At 60.1% G+C, this 19,344-nt stretch overlaps 2 protein-coding genes across 2 annotated transcripts; one reads left to right on the plus strand and one right to left on the minus strand.

Annotated features, from left to right (window-relative positions):
• Positions 1-68: 68 nt before the first annotated feature.
• BTBD17 (BTB domain containing 17) lies at positions 69-4,995 on the minus strand. The gene is made up of 3 exons (XM_027568425.1): positions 4,789-4,995; positions 3,053-3,329; positions 69-1,488 (listed from the first exon to the last, which is right to left on the minus strand). Exons 1-3 carry the CDS (start codon positions 4,871-4,873, stop codon positions 414-416), a joined length of 1,437 nt encoding a protein of 478 aa, XP_027424226.1. The 5' UTR covers positions 4,874-4,995; the 3' UTR covers positions 69-413.
• Positions 4,996-9,607: 4,612 nt separating this feature from the next.
• GPR142 (G protein-coupled receptor 142) lies at positions 9,608-13,304 on the plus strand. The gene is made up of 3 exons (XM_027568426.2): positions 9,608-9,745; positions 10,803-10,961; positions 11,609-13,304. Exons 1-3 carry the CDS (start codon positions 9,721-9,723, stop codon positions 12,478-12,480), a joined length of 1,056 nt encoding a protein of 351 aa, XP_027424227.1. The 5' UTR covers positions 9,608-9,720; the 3' UTR covers positions 12,481-13,304.
• Positions 13,305-19,344: the final 6,040 nt, after the last annotated feature.

A 19,344-nucleotide genomic window follows, 5' to 3' on the forward strand; every position in this document is an offset into this window, starting at 1 on the left:
CCATTAGGTTGCTCTTACCCGCCCTGTTCCATGTGGGGGTGGGGGAATCCTCGGGAAAAGCTAAGGAAAGATAAGGGACCGCCACACCTGTGGGACCCTCCTGGGGCTGTTTCTACCTGGGAGCTGGGTGGTTCAAGCATCCCCTCGGCTCTCTGAGCATCAGTTTATTCAACCAAGAGCGCGGCCTGCAAGGCAGCGGCGAAATCAGCTCCGGAAACCAGGCACCTGCTCTACCACCCCTCACCTGGCCTCCACCCCAGCTCCGAGGCCACCGGCACCTGGCCACCCAGGGGGCCAGTGTAGGCACCTCCAATCGCCACACACACCCCCCCCTCAGACCCCGGGGGGGCCACCCACCCATGGCAGGCGTCTGTTTCCCACTCCTGAGGCGTCCCTGCCCCGGCCCCGCTTGGCTACTTGGGGGTCCGGATGAGGGTGTGGTAGACCGGCTTGACGATGAGGTGGAGGTGCAGGGCGTTCTCCACCAGGTACTCGGAGTTGCGCCGCTGCAGGTCGGCGTGCGCCAGGAAGTCGCCCGCCTCCTCGCTGCTCTGGTGGAAGCTGTAGGCGTGGCGGACCAGCAGGCGGCCGTGCTGGCGCGCCCCCACCAGCACGGTCTTCTGGAAGCTCACGCCCGCGGCGTCGCCGCCGCTGGTGGCCGGCGTGACCACCAGGCGCGGCCGGCCGTCCTCTGGGCGCGCGGCGGGCAGCGCGGTGCCCGCGGTGTCCGCGTAGACGGGCCGCAGGCTGACAGGCAGCCAGCGCGGCGAGAAGAGCACGTTCCACGTGACCCGGCGGCCCGCGTCGTGGCCGCTCGGGCCCAGCTGCGTCTGGAAGCTGGTGCTGCGGTCGTCCCGGGCCGGGTTGTTGATGACCCACGGGGCGCCCCAGGCGGGCGCGAGGTAGTTGCGGGGCAGGAAGGCGCTGCCGTTGACGTCGAAGAACTTGGCGAAGTGCAGCGGCGAGGCGGCGTGGAACTGGTAGGCCTGCAGCAGCAGGTCGGCCACCGCCTCGCCGTGGCGCGCGAGGGCCGCCGAGCGCGCCTGAAGCTGGAAGAGCTGCGCGGGCGGGATCATGGGGTAGCGGATGGCTCGCAGCGCGCGCTCGGCCACGGCGGGGGGTGGCCGGGTGCGGCCCAGCCACGCCTCGAGCGCGTGGAACAGCTCCAGCTCGTCCTGCAGCACCAGGTCCGAGCGCGGCAGGAGCTGCGCTAGCAGCTCGGGGCTCACAGCGCCCCACTCTGCGCTCGCTGCCACGGCCGACAGGTTCCAGGCCAGGAACTGTAAGCAGCTCTGGCGCAGGGCTTCGTCCCCGGTGCTCACCGCGTAGTGGTACCAGCCCACCGCCGGGCCCGCGCCGCCCGCCAGGTGCGTGCGCATGTAGTCGGCCACGCCGCGCTGCAGGGAGGCCACGCCGTACTTGGTGGCCAGCCTGTGCAGGGGGATGGCCTGGGCCAGCAGCACGGTCAGCTCCCCGCAGTAGAGGTACCTGCGGGAGGGGCGCGCAGAGATGGGGCAGGGGCAGGGCGGGGCCAGCTCTGCCCCCACCCCCCCACACGCACACACCCCAAGGGGCACCCGGCCTTGGGTGGGAGAGCATTGTGGTCAGGGGTGCAAGCGGCGCAGTGGGCCCCGAGGCTTCCTGTCTTAGTCTCAAGGACCGTTTCTTGTGGGGACGGGGAAACAGCATGTAGTTACTGAGCATCTACTAGGCACGGAGGTTTAGGCTATAAGACAAACGAGGCTCCTGCCATTGTGGGCTTTATAACCCTGGGCTCAGATCCATACCGTACTTGCAAGTGTGGGCAAGTCATTTAACTTCACTGAACCTTATGCCAATCATCGGGGAAACGGGGTATCAGGGTCACTGTGACAGCTGGGGGAGAGAGAACTGGACTTGCTAGGAAGCAGGCCATCGAAACAGGTTAATTCCCTCCACCCTCCTCCCCTTCTTGCCAACTCATCTTTCTCACTGGATCTTTTCTATTGTGGGTCTTGCTCACTCACTCCCTGTCCCCATCTGCTCCCATCCCTCGGCTCACCCTTCCTGCCAGGCTCCTACAGGCACACGCTCCATGGGAGTGTGGCAGGAGCTGCCCATAGCTGCACCAACACCCAGGTCTCCCCTTTCCCCGGCATTTTAGCCCCACTATTTGCTTCTGGGAATAAAGATGGGTCTCGGCCTCCCTTATAGTGGGCATGGCCATGTGACTAAATTCTAGCCAATCAGATGTCAGCAGAGGTCCCGGGTGGGGTTGTGGGAAGGCTGCTTTGATAGATCTGACGCCTGGGGAGAAGACCCCGTGCCCTTCTGTGTTAACGCTCTTCCTACTGCCTGGTATTCTGCAGCCATCTTGTCTACGCCGTTGAAACAGGGGCGCCTGGGTGGCTCAGTCAGTTAAGCGTCTGCTTTCAGCTCAGGTCACGATCCCAGGGTCCGGGGATGGAGCCCATGTCCGGCTCCCAGGGAGCCTGCTTCTCTCTCTGCCCCTCCCTCTGGCTCTGCTCTCTCTTTCAAATAAATATATAAAAATCTTTAATAAACAAACAAACTGTGAAAACCGGGTTCCTCTCTCCGACGATAGTGTGAATGGTGCTCCAGCCGGTGGGCTGGGAGCAGGGGACAGGAGAGAGAGCTGCCTTACCACCCCCCCGCCCCCGCGCCGCCCCCGGCCCGGCGGCTCAGAAACCTGGCCAGACACTAAAGCCACAGGGAGGCTTTAAAATAAAAAAAATAATAATAAAATAAAAAATCACTGCTGGGCCCAACCCCAGACCCGAAGCGGACGATCCAGAGAGGGGTTCGGGAATCTGCAAGTTTTGCAAAGCCCTCAAGACCAGGCCTGGAAACAGAGCTTGCAGGCAAGGGCAGGGAGTCACGCGACAGGGCAGTGGGAGAAGGGATGAATATAAGGCGGTGGCACGGTCATCCTGATGACCTGCGGGAGGGGATGGACACAATGTCCTCTGAGGCGCCAGCGCTTCTGGGAGCCGGTGAGCCGAGGAGCCAGGGCCTGGGAAAGGGAGGGAGGCGCCCCCTAATCCTTGCCCACCTGATGAACTTGTCGAAGACGGCAGCACAGTCCCGGGGCTCCTGAAGCGCCACCTCGCTCTGGTTCCTCAGCAGCTCCCGGAACAGCTCACTGTGCAGGCCGAGCAGCAGGCGGTGCGTGTGGAAGACGCGGACCTCGTCGGTACCCACCGCCTGCACCCGCAGAACCACGTCGCTGGCGTTGCCCTGCCTTAGCAGCTCCTGCAAGCGCTGGAGCAGCGTCTGGGAGTGGTTGATGGGGGTGCCCGTGGCCTCGCTGCCCACATCGGCTCTCTGAGCTGCGGCAGGAGGGAACGCGGCACGACTGAGAAGGCCCCCCGGGCCCAGGGAAGGTGCCAGCCAGGGGTGCAGAGGGACCAGCTGGAGACGCGTGCGCTTGGGTGGGGGCAGAGGCCGCGTGCATTCCTGTGTGTGCCCGTGGAGCACGCAGATGCATGCTTGTGTGTGTGTGTGCGCGCGTGCGTGCATGCACAAGCACTTCCCGGGTGGGGAAGCTTGTCAGCCTGACCCTGAGCAGCCCCCCCGAGAGGATGCTCTTGCAAGGGGCCTAGATTCCTGGCGAGGAGAGATCATGAACCAGTGTGGGACAGAATGCCCCAGAACCGGTGTCCATGACGCCAGAGAGCCAGGCAAGGGTTGAGGCACCCCACCCCTCTCACCTCCTGAGACAAGCACCAACCAGCTCCTTTGATGGGCGTTAAGTGCACAAATAAGCACTCTAGTTTGCGACTGCGATGAATAAGGGAAGTGAGAGGGTAGCGCTACTGGAGGGACAGAAATCAGGGATGGCTTCCTGAGGAAGTGACGAGAAGGAGCCAGCCAGAGGACGGGCGCCAGCCCTGCACAGGCCCTTAAAAAGGTTGGGCTGGCAGCGATGGGAGCAGCGAGAGGGTCAGGGAGGGCCAGAGCCCTGACTGGGAGGGGTGAGGCCCAGCGTGAGAGGAGGGCTGCGGGCAGGAGAAGCTGTCTCCTGGCCCAGCTGCCCTCCTGGGTCCTGACCTCTGAGACTTAAGTCCACTGGCAGCAGGTGGCTGGTGGGGGACCAGGGAAAACACAGAGGGCGAGCTGGTGTTGGAAGGGGACTCTCAGGGCACCTGTGTGTCGAGCCTGCCAGGCTGGCCACCCTGGGCCCTTCTCTTGTGTTTCCAGGGAATGCTGTGAGGGTCAGATGGGGACACGCACTCTGTTACAGAAAACTCAGGGACCGAAAAGGCTGCCAACAGCTTCCCCAAACAGAGAACAGTGTGAGGAGCCTCGGAGGGAGACAAGGTGGGTGTCTGACAGCAAACCATGAGCACCTGCCCCGACACACGCACACGCACACGCACACGCGCACACGAACGCACAGGCCCATGTGGACTCCCAGAGAGAAGGCTCACATGAGAGCAGAGCATCTGTGTATATAAGAGACAGGGAGACTGAGGGAGAAGGGGAGGGTGAGAGGTGGGTGGGCAGTTAATTTCCCAGCCCTCCCCTCCCGAAGCTGTCACTTGACAGCATTCCACCCGGCTGCCAGGGTGCCTGGGCCCACCTGTCTGGGACAATGCACAATGGACGGTAGAAAGGTCTTCTTGTCTGTAAGAGCCCCGCCTGCCTCCCCAGCCCTTATTCCCCCAGGCAGGCGGCCCTCCTCCGTGGAGCTGGACACCGCCCCCTCCCGGCCTCGTGCGGCTAGGGCCGAAAGGTCCTGCCTCTCTTCCCTGCCCTCCACCCCCACCCCACCCACTGCCCGCTCACCTGCTCGAGAGGCCAGCCCCACCAAGGTCAGGATGGCCCAGAAGCTGGCCCAGGACCCAGGCTTGGCAGAGCCCAAGCGAAGCATCTTTGTGCCCCGCCCCTGAGCTCCCCGGAGGGACAGTGAAGCCCAGACCACTGTGCTCACATCCCTCCTCCTTATATACGATTCAGCACAAGGGGATGGCACCCCCCCTTCCCGGCCAGCTTCCCTCCCCCCACCCAGCCTCTGCTGAGGATTGGTGGAAACTGGCCCCAGCTGTTGCCCAGGCAACCACTTAAGCCAGAGAGCGGCAGCCTGGGGCTATTGTGCTGCCTGCAGGCCCCCGAGGGGGACAGATCCGGCACCCTCCCCCACGTCTTCCACCACCCAGCAGAGCTAGTCGTTTCTCTCCTGGGAGATTTTAGGCTCTCCACAGGGCAGGCCAGGGGCTCCAGGACCTCTGGCAGCTGCTGGCCCGGAGGGTCCCCAGTCCCCATCCCCAGCCCCCGGCCCAGTGTCCGTCCTGGCACAGAGCGCTCTTGGCAGCATCTTGGCTAAAGTGCCATGGTGAGCGGGCTACAAAGGAAGGGTCTGGAAGAGGGGAGAGGAGGAGCGGCTCAGGCCCCCATCCCTCCCCTTCTTCCATTTTGGGGTGGGCTAGCTCTTCAGAGAGCCGGGCAAGGGTCTCGAATAGGGGCCCACTGGACAACTGGTATCATTTCCTCTTCCTTGTCGAACATGTTCCTGGCCTGCTCTGGGGAGGGTGATGGGCCTTTAGGGAGGTCCCCTGGGGACTGTGACCATCATCCCCCAGGATCAATGTGAACCAAGATGGCAGGGCTGGGCCCGGAGCAGTTACACACTGCGTCGTGCCCCTCTGCGTGGGAGGCCCTCTGCCCAGAGCAGGGCTGGCCCCCTTGCAAGAGGTTGGCCCTCAGCAGACAGCCCACCCCCTCCTTCCCAACCAGCACAAATCCGGGCTCGGGGACTGGAGATGCTGAGGTGGTCACCTGTCTGCCCTGTCACTTCCTTTAACTCACCTTCCTGAGTGCCTCAGGTCTCTAGACTTACCTCTTGGAAGGCTTCTTTTACTAGCTTGCTTTTTTTTTTTTAAGGATTTTATTTATTTATTTGACAGAGAGAGACACAGCGAGAGAGGGAACACAAGCAGGGGGAGTGGGAGAGGGAGAAGCAGGCTTCCTGCGGAGCAGGGAGCTTGATGCGGGGCTCGATCCCAGGACCCTGGGATCATGACCTGAGCCAAAGGCAGACGCCTAAAGACTGAGCCACCCAGGTGCCCCCTTTTACCAGCTTCTAACTTCCAAATGTAGTGTTTCCCTTCCCAGAGTTCCAAGGAATCACACAGCAGACCCAGCATCCCGCCCCAACGGTAGGAGAAATTGAGGCAGAGAGCTAGGTCACAGTCTCAGTTGGGTCAGTGCAGAGGAGGGCTTTTCTAAATCCAAAGGAATAGAGAGAGGAGGGTGGGGTCTAGAGCCCAAGGGGAGTGGGTAGGTCCATGTGTTCTGTTGAGGCCTCACCTTTTTGCGGAGCAAGTGGGGCCTGGCCCAGGTCTTCCTGGGACAGACTCTGCTTTAAGCTCGATGAACGACGGACTGAGAGATCCAGCTCTGTTTCCCCCGAGGCTGGGTCCTTGACTGGGGATGGAGCCTGCCCTCCCTTGCTCTCTGGGTCCCAGGCACGAGCTCCATGCATTGATTTCTGCTGCTCCGGGCTGGCACAGACACACCAACAGCTCCACCCCCTCTCCAGAGCTGCAGAGAGAGCAAGAATTGGGTCTGGCACCTGCCTCGTCCGGGTTGGCAGAGATGGAGCAATCCAGCGCAGCGGAAACCCCTCCCGGGTGCCCTGACCTTCACGCCTGGCTCCCCTCATCCAGATCCACCATCCCTTGGCTGCCTGCCTGCCCTTCCCATGGACTGTACCACCTCCCCGGCCCAGACCAGCAAGACAGAGCTTCAGTGTGATGGGGTCCCACGCCTCCGAGAGCACCCGGTTCCATGTGCAATGCTTTTCAGGAGGACCGTTATCTGATGATGAAGAGACGTTGGTAAGAGAACCCACTTACTCAGAAACCCGGCTTTCCGTAAGCTCTTTTCTTAACTCCAGCCTCCTTGGGGCTGCATCTGCTTTTCTAGAAGGTAGAGTCCATCTGTGTTGGAATCTCCCGTGCTCTACGCAGAAGCCAGGACACCAGTATTTTCTAAGCACGCTGGGTGATTGTCATGTACGCACAAGCTAAGATTTACCCTCCGGAGTAAGATGGATGCCATTCCGAGTGTGCAGGGATCGAGAGGCCCCAGATGACCAAGAAGACTCGGAAGGGTCACCTCTGGCCCCCCATCTCTGAGAGGCCCCACCTCCTACAATTGCTAACTTCGTTGTCCCTGAACCTCCTCTAACGATTTAGAAGCTGACTTTCCAGAAATAGGCATTCTCTTTTCTCAGTTTCTTAGTCTGAGAGTTGTTGGGAGTGCGTGCCTGCATGCGTGTGTGTGTGTGTGTGTGCGCGCGTGTGCATGCACATACGTGCATGAGTGTCGTGTGCCAGAGTCTTGGAGCAGGAGAGAGAAAGGAGAGCATTTGCCCTGCACAGCCATTGAGATAGAGGATCTGACACACTCCATTTTATTTTGCCCTGTGGATCTGGAAGCTCCATCATTCCTTGAGAGCAAGTCTGATGAGCTCACAAGCTAGAACAATTCCCAGAGAGGAGTGCTACTTCCTGCCTGAGACAAAGAGTGTTTATCGCCTAAGTGACTTGTCTGAGCTCTCACGGCAGCCAGGATTCAAATGCCACTTTTTTGCTTGACTTTCTTCCCATGACCCTACACTGGGTCCCTACATGGGAAGCTATTTCAGACAGATATGATCCCCGTTGGGCAAGGAATCTCTAGTGCTGTAAAAGCCACTGAAAATTCTTGCAAGCTTGGGGCAGGATGGTTTTCTTATCTGCAGAATGGGGGATGAGACGCTGGATGGGGGTAATACCCACCCCAGAGCGGTGGGTCCCCAGACCCAGCCCTACCTAGAGTGTGGACTCCCTTAGATCTATAACATCTCCCTTCCTGAGCTAGGGTGCCTTCAGACACTTAGATGGGGGAATAGGGGATCCTGAGTTTAGGTTCCAGACCAGTGTACTCAGGGGGGGGCACACTAATAATAAACAAGAAGGAATCTTTCCCTGAAGGAAGTCACAGGCTACTGGAAGCTTCCGGGAAGCCAGGCTGCGCCGTCATAGAGGCAGATCCACTCTCCTGCCCCAGCCCCCGCTACCGTGATATCCACCCCCCACTGCAATGCCCCTCCCTATCTGAGTGTTCTGTCTGACCCACATCCCCTTCCTCCCTAAAGCCTGAGCTCACAGTGGCCTTTTCCTGCCTGTGCACCTGTTCTTCGGGGGAAGGTTGTGTGAGGGGGTGACAAGTGAACGGCTCTGGGGTTCAAATTCCCATGCCACAGGGTGGTGGCTCTGTGGCCCTAGCCTGGTTGCTGAACTTCTCTGAGCTTCCGTCCCCTCTTGTGTGAAATGGAGGTGACCAGAGTTAGCTTGTGGGGCTGCCTTGAGGGTGACAAGTGTAGGAACAAGAGTAAGAGCTCAGGAAATGTTGCCGGAGCCCGTCACACCTGCTTGGTCTTTTCAACTTGACTGTAAGCAGCTCCTCGTCCCCATAGCCTCATGGTGCAGGGAGGTGGTGGCCTGGGGAATTATCTGTGCTTCTTGCATTCTCTGGGGCTGGGGTCCTGGAATACGGCCTGGGGATCCGAGTGGGTCGTGCCTTTTCTGGTCCTGCTGTACCACCCAGAGGACCTGGCCAAAGCCCGTGGACTCTCTGGAGGCCTGCATGGTCAGAATATGGCCACCAGGGGGCAGCAAGTCTTCTGTGATAGCCCAGGTGGGTGTGAAGGTGGGAGTGGGGCTGAGGGTCCAGGTAGCCCCAGCCCCGGATGTGGGATCTATCTTAGGGAGCCCAGGAGCCAGCTCTGCTACGTGCCCAGAGATGGGCATGGGAAGTGATTCCAGGCTGGACCTCGGCTCTCCTCCGGAGTCAGACGACATGTTGGTCCCTGGTGCCCACTGTGGGCCGCACTGGTCACGTCCCCAAGGGGGTGGGCACAGAGTCCAGTCTCTCCAGAGTGCCCACTGCACCTGCTGCTGTTTATCTGCCAGTGACTAATACTCCTGGGGGGATGGTCCATTTCACCAAGGCTAGGGAAACAACAGTTCGTGGGGCCACGGGGTCTTGGATTCCCAGAGCTGCTGGTGGCCTGATCAGGCTTGTGCCAGGGGTCACTGCCACCACTGCGCACAGCTGCCTGCCTTCCACACCCACAGCCCCCCGGGGAGCCTCCTCCTCGTCCCACTGCCTGCCGCCGCCACCCCCCCCCCCCTTCAAACCTGGCCCATGCGGTCTCCCTCTAGATGTGAACCCTACCCATGGCGGCCTCATCCCTGCCCCGCACTGGTTCCCCCCTACGCCCCTTATGCCCTCCTGTCTGAGGCCACAGATGGGATCCTTCTGCCTTGTCCGGAAGTCCTCACTCTCAGGACGTAGATGCCCTGGCTGAGCCCAGGCCAGTCCCCAGAGTGCCCTGGAGCACAACGCAGCCTCTCCAGAGCCCCAGTCCAGGCCCCTCCTCCAGGCCTCCCTCTCAGCCTGACCCCTGCCTGTGCAGGCTCGGGGGATCCTGGTTTGCTCCAGGCAGCATCCACTGTGGAGACTCATTCCCCTGAGCCTCGGCCCCACCCTTTCCTTCCTCCTCCTCCCTCCTCCCACCACCCCACCTCTCTGCACTGACCGGCTCAGTCTCAGTGCTGCGGGAAGAAGTGTAGGGGCAAACCGCCCCTTGGAGAGCTGGCGATGCTGGGGGGGAGCTGCGGGGACTCCCAGGAAAGCCACGAGGTGACCTAGGACTCGGGACCCAGGAGCATGACGCTTGAGGGGCGGGAGGCAGGTAAAGTATCCAGACGAGGTGGGAGGGGAGAGGACAGTGGCAGGCAGGTGAGGGACAGGCGAGGGATCTAGAAGCTTGAAGCTGATCACCAGTGAGAGGTGGGCGGGGAAACTAGGCTTAGCTGGGGTGGGGGAGGGGGGCGACGTGGGGGGGGGGGAGGGCAGGGATGACTGGGGGGTGGGGCTTCAGCAGGAAATCAAAAACTGGACCGTGAAACCTAAAGATCTAAAGTGTGGGCTGAGGGGCGCCTGGGTGGCTCAGTCGCTAAGTGTCTGCCTTCAGCTCAGGTCATGGTCCCAGGGTCCGCTCCCTGAGCCTGCTTCTCCCTCTCCCGTCCCCGCTCCCCACTTGTGTTCCCTCTCTCGCTGTGTCTCTCTCTGTCAAATAAATAAATAAAATCTTTAAAAAAAAAAAATGAAGTGCGGGCTGAGAGGAGCAAGGACCAGAGTATGTGGTCACCTTACTTCTCTGGACTCAGTTTCTCCATCTGAAAACCAGGGCCATCCCAGCTCCAGTACGGCTAACCTTAGAAAGAGGGCTGCTCTTTAGGGAAGAAGAGCAGGAAACCTAGTAGTGTCACCCCTTAGAGATGGGGCGGCTGTTGAGTAGAGCCGAGGGGCTGCTGTGAAGCACCGGGGGGTGAGAATCATCCAGGCTGCTCGCTAAAAACACAGCTGCCCAAGCCCCACTCCGGACCCCGGCTCAGACTGCTTGCAGCGAGGCCCAGGAATCTGCATGCTCGAATGGGCGCGCCCCCCCCCCCCGCCCCCGACTATGCCATCCAGCCTGTTTCAGGGCCCTGCCTTCCAGGCAGAAGATGCACCTCGAGCAATGCAATGGAGAAATAGTGTCCATGGCAGCAAGAAATGCCTCAGAGGACTTCTTCCCTTTAATGGGGGAGTCAGGGGTGGGGTGGGGTGGACCTGGCGATAGGGATTGCCATTTGCTGGGCCCGACCAGGGGATGTGCAGAGAATAGGAAGGAATAATGATCTCGGGGGCAGGGGCAGGCTGGAGAGAGACCTAAAGCCCTAACCCGACCCTTCCGTCCTCCCCAGCTGGCCCGCCACGAGCGACCCTGCTGCCCACAGCCAATGGCAGTGGGCCAAGCCAGGAGTTGGAAGGCCATTGGCCAGAAATCCCAGAGCGGTCCCCGTGTGTGGCTGGTGTCATCCCTGTCATCTACTACAGCATCCTGCTGGGCCTGGGGCTGCCTGGTGAGTGGGAAGCTGGGGCCTGGGAGTTGGGGGTGGGCGGAAATGGGGGTCCTCCTTCGATGGATGCCCATCCTCTGTGCTGACCCCTGAGACCCAGAATCTTAGACTCCAGGACACTCTTTGACTTTATAGGGTGATCTGGGTCATTGGGGAGCAAAGCACTGTGGCAAGTAAAAGGGAGGGGCCAGGATTTGGGGTGCTCATGGCTAAAGCCAAGGTTTCACCAAAAGGGACAGCCCCCTCCACCCCCCTGGCAGTGGGCACTGTGCTAGGCTAAGTTCATGTAGGACTGCCTTCAGCTCGGTTGAAATCTTCCCCTACGGTCCACTGCTTCCGAGAGCTGCAGAGCTAGGGGACAGGTCGGGGAGTGGAGGCAGGAAAGGACAGATGGTCTCAGCCTCGGGGAATTACCCACCCCTGCCCGTGTGTAGGGCCTTGCCCCCGGGTGAATTCAATGGCCTGTGGTGGATGGATGGACAGGGCAGGGCTGACCTGGTCAGTCTCCCTGATAAAGTGAGCTTTCAGAAGGGTCTGGAAAGAGGAAAAGAGAAGCCAGGGAGAGGAGAGGGACGAAGATAACACCTTGGAAACGGAGTCTAAGCAGCCCTTCTAATGCCTCTGCCCTCTGTGACCTCTGTCGCCCTCAGTCAACCTCCTGACCACAGTGGCCTTGACCCGGCTGGCCACCAGGACCAGGAAGCCCTCCTACTATTACCTTCTGGCTCTCACGGCCTCGGATATCGTCACCCAGGTGGTCATCGTGTTCGTGGGTTTCCTCCTCCAGGGGGCCGTGCTGGCCCGGCAGGTGCCCCAGGCTGTGGTGCGCTCGGCTAACATCCTGGAGTTTGCCGCCAACCATGCCTCAGTCTGGATTGCTGTCCTGCTCACGGTGGACCGCTACAGCGCCCTGTGCCACCCGCTGCGTCACCGGGCCGCCTCGTCCCCAGGCCGGACCCGCCGGGCCATCGCCACCGTCCTCGGTGCCGCCCTGCTGACGGGCATCCCCTTCTACTGGTGGCTGGACGTGTGGAGGGACGCGGACCCCCCCAGCATGCTGGACGAAGTCCTCAAGTGGGCTCACTGCCTCACGGTCTATTTTATCCCCTGTGGCGTCTTCCTGGTCACCAACTCGGCCATCGTCTGCCGGCTGCGGAGGAAGAGCCAGAGTGGTCTGCGGCCCCGGGTGGGCAAGAGTATAGCCATCCTCCTGGGGGTCACCACCCTCTTCGCCCTCCTTTGGGCGCCCCGGATCTTTGTCATGCTCTACCACCTGTACGTGGCCCCTGTCCACCGCGACTGGAGGGTCCACCTGGCCTTGGACGTGGCCAACATGGCCGCCATGCTCAACACGGCAGTCAACTTTGGCCTCTACTGCTTTGTCAGCAAGACTTTCCGGGCCACCATCCGAGAGGTCGTCCACGATGCCCACCTGCCCTGCACGCTGGGGTCACGGCCAGAGGGCCCGGTGGTGGACCCTGCACTAAAGCCTCCAGGACTTCCCAAAGGGGCAGAACGGTAGAGGCAGGGCCCAGCCAGGGTGCTTGGGGGCGGCTCGGGGCCAAATTTACAGCTGCCTTTGTGGTATGCCCACAAAACTTTATCAACACCCTACTTCACCATCTGAGGGTGGGGCGGGGAAGGCTCCTTCCTGTGGGGGCGGCTCCCCAGGTGCGGGGTCGTCTAATTTATCCAACTCTCACATTAGCTCCACCAGCAGTTCCCACCTCCTGGCCCAAGGAGAGGGCCCTGCCAGGCACAGGCTAATAAAGTCAGCTGCTCCGGGCATTCCTCTGTGGGGGACATTTCACCTGGCACATTATGAAGGCTGGCTTAACGTGGGTTGGATGAATGAACGAAAGGCAAGATGGATGGGTGGATGGATGAATGGCTGGATGGATGGGTGGATGGATGGACCGAGGGATAGTAATGAACTCCAGCCACCACCCTGCCCCCACTCCCCCAGAGCCTACCTCTCACTCCCTGAGTCATCACTTCTCTGGCTTCCAGTGGCAAGTCCAGGATGAAAGGAAGCCATTGGTAGGATCCCAGCTATATTCAAGGCTGGGGGAAGCCACGAGTAAGGGGAGGGGGGCTTCTTGGGAAAAGGGGTGATCTTAAAGCAGATTAGGTGTCCCAGCCCTGGGGAGACACCACCCCTTGAGTCTCAAGCATCCTGCTTCCATTCCAGTTAACTCCCTGCCCTGAGGCCAGAACAGGTTCAGGGACCCAGAATAGCCCTAGGGTTTTCATTGTTGCTGCTGAGGAGACAGCTAGTGCCTCTCAGCCCCAGAGTGGGGGGATGGGAAAGGAGGACTCAGCCCACTCCACTTGGGGGAGGGCCTCTTTCTCCACCACGGGGAGAAAGGCCCAGCAGATCAGGTCCCCACGGCTCTGCCCGGCCCCTCCCAGCCTCTCCTGGGCCCCTCTCTACGTCAGGGTGCCAGCCCAGAGAGGCAGCTGGGAGAGATTAGCAGATGGACCTCCCACCTGCTCTGGGCTTTGGGTAAACACATTAGCCACTGCTTTCTGCTTCCCAGTCAGTCAGGCTGAGCTGACCTTACCCCCTGAATGGGAGGTCCAGGCCGGGGCCCCCCAGCACCCAACCCCTGAGTGGGATGGCCTACCAGAAAGAGCCAGAAATGCACGGGGCACACCGTCAGTGCAAAATAAATGCTCGGCTTTCCTCTTCTCCCCAGAACCAGGGTGTCCAGGAGGGGACTTTCAGCCATACCCAAAAGGGGAAAAGGCAGGCCCTCCATCCTTTATCCGTAATTCTAAACTTTATCCATAATTCTAAAGAGCTCTGAAAACCAAAACATTTGTCCCAGGTTTGCCACGGTCACATTTAGTGGCAAAACCTGACCTGACCTGAGGCAGGACAAGGGAGTGTGGACACAGTGGTTCCCTGCCGACTCTCTGCGGGTGTGGCTGCTGGAACCGAGATCGAGTGCACGGGACAGGCCACACGTGACCCTTCTCTGTTCTGAGAAGTTCTGAATTCTGGGACACATGTGGTCCCAAGTTCAGAGAGAGGAAGGGGGACCCCCAGGCACCACCACTGCTGGTGGTGCAGGGTCCAGGCTGACCCTGAGTGCGCTGGAGGCGTAGAGCGTCCCCCCACGTGCACACGGATGCCCCCGTGGGCAGGAGTGGATGCGCCAGGGCTTCCTTCCTTGCTTAAGGAGGAGTGCATGCAAGGGCAGGTATTCCGGGGAAGAGCAGGCCCTATAGGTTGGGACAGTGCTTCCCAGCCCACTGGAGGGGCCAAGTGTGCCCTACAGAGGGAGGCACTGGGAAGAAAGTTGCCTTTCTGATGCAGAACCAAATGGAACACCATGGAGGAGCGACCTTCTTCCCACTCTAAGAAACCTCTGAGAGCCCTCCAGTATCAGAAAAGAGCATTGTTGTGGAAGGCGGTACCTGGCCAGTGGGCTGTCCTCGAGAAGACCCATTCACTCACCAGTTCCTGAGCACTGGCAAAACGAGGAACTTCCAGAAACAGGTGGGGGGGCTCTGTGGAGGCAGGTAGGGCTTTGCACAGGTAGGGGTGTGGAGCCACCAGAACCAGGGTGTTAATATGAGTGTGACCTCACGCGGACCCACAGGCTGGGGCGACATCAGTTTTTCCAAACAACCCTGTGTCCTGAGTATAGTCACCATTTTACAGACCGGGGACGTGGGAGCCCAGAGAGGTGACATGCTGAGCACATAGCCTTCTGCTGGTGAGGAGCGAGTCTGCCAGGTCCTGCTCTGGATCCTGCTCCTCCGAGTGCCTCTTAGGTGCTCTCAGGGGCAGCAGATTGGAGGAAGGGCAGCTTCGGGGATGCTTTGTGTCACAGCTTTTTGGTGCTGGACTTACTAGATTTGGAAACCACGATCATAGTTTCCCAATAAGAGGGATTGAGCAACAGTTCATATTTTTTTATTATTATGTTATGTTAATCACCATACATTATTACATCATTAGTTTCTGATGTAGTGTTCCATGGAGCAACAGTTCATTTTAAAAGTCTTTGTAACCTTTAACAAAATGAAGAGCTCATCGCTTTGATAAGCAGATCACTGACATGCAAAGTATTATTAAAACTGCTCCTGCAGCTGCCTTCATGCATTTTTATTATTAACTCTCAACGGCTTCGGGAAGGAGGACAAGACTGTGGTGGCGTGGCTCACCCTTCTCTCCTTGGCCAACCCATCTGCAGAGTCCACTACCGATGGTCTCAGTTCCACACTGAGCATATTTTTTAGTTCAGAAAAGTTTTCCTTATGTTCCGACTCCTGATTGGGATGCTGGCCCCCCTTTTCCCTTGTGCTCAGGCAGGAGAGCAAATGTGCTGTTGGTCAGGCTTCCCGGGTCCCCTCTGTCAAGTCCACCGTCCCCAGAGCGTCTCCAGTCAGGGCTCAGAGGCTTGCCGGGCTTTCCAGCATTGCCCGCGCTTCCCTGCTCGCTGCAGCCACGTCCTGCGTTCTCCCACGTGGGGGTCAGCACTCGGGGCTTCCAGAGCATGCTCACCGCCTCCCACCCCCCACCCGGCCCTGGTGCCGCCTCTGCTGGTTTACTTTTAGCTCGGTCCAGCTTTCCCCTTGAGGGGCTCCACCGCTCTTTCCCCTTTTTCTTTTTGTCCACAAAAAGGGACACACGGGTTGGGTGAAAGGGGCCCATGGCCGTCCCTGTCCTGCTAGGGTGGGGAGTGGGAGCGGGCAAGATGGGGACAAGGAGAAAGGCTTCTAGGAGGACCTGCTGTTTTCAGCAGCCACGCTGGGGAGGGGTACATCCCCCACCCACCCTGAGCATGACTTACTGATTTAAACATTGAGTCCTTTGGTCAGCCGGATGATAGATGTGATGGCAGGGACAACGGGACCGTCTTTGACACGGGAGTCCTGGGGCTCTTGGCCTTCCCCACGCCCACTTCCTTTGTCAACCGTGAAGCTTGAGCTCCCCAGAGGGTCTTGGGGCCCACCCCCTCCTTTTGCCTGTCGCTATGGGCTCAGACAGCAGGGGGCGCTGCGGGACTGGCAGCACAGAAACCGACCGGCAGGGCTTTAAGCCAGATTTGTAGAAAGAGCCAAGATAGTGCAAAGAAAGTGTGCCTGCCCTGGGGCCCCCCGGGCAGCCTGGGGAGTGGCTGGGTGGGAGGGATCAGCCGTTCTCCCTGTCATTCTCCTCCACCCCGAAGCCAGGCCAGCTGCCACGTTGGGGCTGGCGAGCCCAGAGGGCCCACCAGTCACTGCAGTTTTCCCAGATCATTCTGGTGGTTGGAATGGTTTCCTGTGCGTGGCACTGTGTAAAGGGCCCTTTCATTGGCCTCCTCCCTCCACCCATGGCAGGGTCCAGCCGGCCCCTCCCCCACTGGCCTCCCAGTCGGGGGAACTGCCTTCCCCACGGTGGGGAGCTTGCTCCACGATCAGTGCCTCTGGGGTCCCCGCTCACCCCACCCTAGTCCAGCTCCACTGGCCCCAACCCCTGGCCAGAGGGTCCTGGCCATGACAGCCACTTGGGCATCCAAGGGAGTTTGAGCCTTGGCAGCGGCCCCACATGACAAGGATGGAGGGAAAGGGGCCGGGGAGGTGTGGAAGGAGGGAGACTGCCAAACCCCGCAGTGAGTCATAAGCAGAGGTGGGACCCAGGGTGGTTCCATCCCTGCCGGGAACCTTCCCTGGAGCCCGCTGAGTTCCTCCTTCTGGTCACAAAGCAAGAGGGAGAGTCTTTTGCCCGCCCCACCCCTGCCAGCCCTACTGACCTCACCAGCCTGCAGCCCCCCCATTCCTCGCTAGGATGGCCTGGGGGGCCTCTGGGAGCATGGGTAGCGGGCCTAGGCTGGGGCTGCCATGCTGGGGCGCTCCCCCACCGTTTAGGGAAGAAGGGAAGGTGGAGGCTGATCCAGGGCCAGCCAGCCATGAGACTCCCACCTTCTCCTGTTGGAGGCTCCTCCCAGGCCTCCACACCTCTGTCCAAGTAGCCAGGAAAGGGGGGAGCCCCCCACCTCCTGCCTGGAAGAAGGTAGGCCGCCTGACTGGCACTCCCTCACCTTCTCTGTAAAAGGAGAGCTGAGTGGGTTAGAGCCTGACTTAGGCCCAGGCCACCATGAGATTTGAGCAAGGGAGCCCCTACTGGGCAGGAGTGTTGCTGGGGGCCAGGGGCATGAGGGCACAGCTGGTCTCCTACCCACAGGTTCCCCCCGCCCCACCGCCCCAGAGGCCGGACCCCAAGACCCCATCCCTCTGGCCTGCTGTGAGGGGCTGCTCCACCTGCCCTCCAGCTCAGACTGGGCAGAGGCTCCTTGGGCAACCCCCCCCCTTGGCTGCCCTCTGGTGGCTGCTGGAGGTGAAAGAGTTAACTGGTCTGTGGTGTTTCCTTCCCGGACTTGCCTAGATGTATATTTAGCAGGCCGACCTAGAGCTAGGAATGCCAAGATGCCCTGGCACGGCAGCCCCTGATTCGCCACAGCACCCCTCGGAGGCTGGGGGGAGGGCAGCGCAGTGGGGGGAGGGGGGTGGGTGCCATGGGGGTGGGACGAGAGGGTCCACTGGACGACGGGGCCAGGGATGTGCGCGTCGGCTTGGAAGGAAGGCTGTGGTCTCACGGGGCGCCCAGGCCCAGGCGGGGAGGAGGGGAGGGTGTTGCTCTCTTTCTGTGGGAGAAGGACCCGGCTGACCCAGTCTCCCAGGGACGTGGGAGGATTGCTGGAGAACAGGTCAGGGATCAGAGGGCTTCCCGGTGAGGGGTGAAGGGTCAGGGCTGCTGGGAGAGCTCCTTCGACCACCTGCTGAAATGGCCCCGGGGCCTGGAGAAGTGGGAACTGAGTATCTGCCCCAGGGTATATCCTGGTTTGGGTGCCCCTCCCCACTCCCACCCCCACCTCACCCCCACCCCGCCCCGGCTGGCTGGGGGTGGCCAGAGGCAAGATGGCTGGTGAGCGCCTTGCTGGGTGGTGCACTGTCACTCTGGGACGCGCAAACATGGCGGGGCTGGGGCAGAAGAGTGGTTCTAAGGGTTCCCTCCCAGTGGGGCCTCCCCTGCCAGCGGAGGATGGGCTCTCACTTTGCCCGAGTGAGCAGCAGGCCCTGCCCGAAAAGATCCAGGGATTGCCTGCCACCAAGACATGCCAGTTGTTACTGGTTTTAGTCTGTTTTGGTTCTCCTGACCAGGGGGTAGGACCCTTCTAGAATTTTCTGTGTCACAAACTCTCAGGGAGGCAACGAGCCAAACCCCTTCCCCAGAGTGCCCTCTCTACAAACAATGAAGACAGCTGACCCTTCTCTGACACCAATGCACTGCATGACCTTGGGAAAGTCATTTCCAACCTCAGGGTGTGGAGGTTGGACTGGGTGGGGCCTGTGGTCACGTCCACGGGCAAGCTCCTCAGCCCCAGATGTGGCACCTTGTAGAAAAGGTAGCATTTTCTCAGCCTTTCCCACGTCCCAGGCACCGGGCTGAGTGTTTTGTATGCACCATCTCATAGAATCCTTACACTAACACCACCAGGCAGGAATTACTATGTCCATTTTACAGATGGACATACTGAGAGTCAAAGAGGTTAAGTAATTTGCCCAAAGAACACACAACTGGGTGGGGAGAGGCAGGGCTCGGATCCAGGCCTATTTATCTCTGGGCTCTGTACATCTAACCATTGTGCAAGGCTTGAGGAGATGCTGGAGTTGGCCAGAGAGCCCAGATCCAGAAGGGGTGTGCAAGGGGAAGTCTCATGCCCAAGTACACGCGAGCACATGCCCCTTTATTCAAACTCTTGGAGTCAGGTGAAAACAGTGAATAGTTTGTAAAGTAGGTGTGAAGTTGGAAAGATGGGCTGGTCCCAGTGTGAAAGACCTCTCTGTGTGGCAGGCTGAGCTTCTGAAGGTTCTTAGGATTGTGTTCTAGAAAGATCCCACTGGCGGCACTATGGAGAATGGATCAAGGTGGGAAACTGGAGACCCTCGAGACCGGTGGCTAGTCCAGGCGAGAGAGGGTGAGGCCAGGATGGAGGGGCCCAGATGCTCCTGCAGGGTCTGCTGACTTTGGAGGAGACCTGGGGACAGAAGGAGGAAATGCTCTCCCCACCATGGCCCCTGGAGCTCTGCTGGGGAGAGAGCTGTTTCCACCACTACCTGAACTGACCTACTGACCATGCTGTGCCTGTGGGAACTTAGCCCAGGTCCAGGCATTCAGAAATGTTCCTCCAGCTGCTGGACATGTACCCAGAGGGAGTCTGAAGGCAAGGGGCTAGTTGGGGATGGGCCCAGGAAGCCACCTGCCCCGGGGGGCCTTGGTAGCCGTGCCTCATTCCCCGCATCTCCTACTTGCTCATTTTGCCACCGATGGCACTTCTAGTGCCAAGGACACTGGGGACTGTCCTTATGGTGCTTACGTGGCTGCACGTGC

This window comes from Zalophus californianus, chromosome 16 (assembly GCF_009762305.2).
Source record: "Zalophus californianus isolate mZalCal1 chromosome 16, mZalCal1.pri.v2, whole genome shotgun sequence".
NCBI lineage: Eukaryota > Metazoa > Chordata > Mammalia > Carnivora > Otariidae > Zalophus > Zalophus californianus.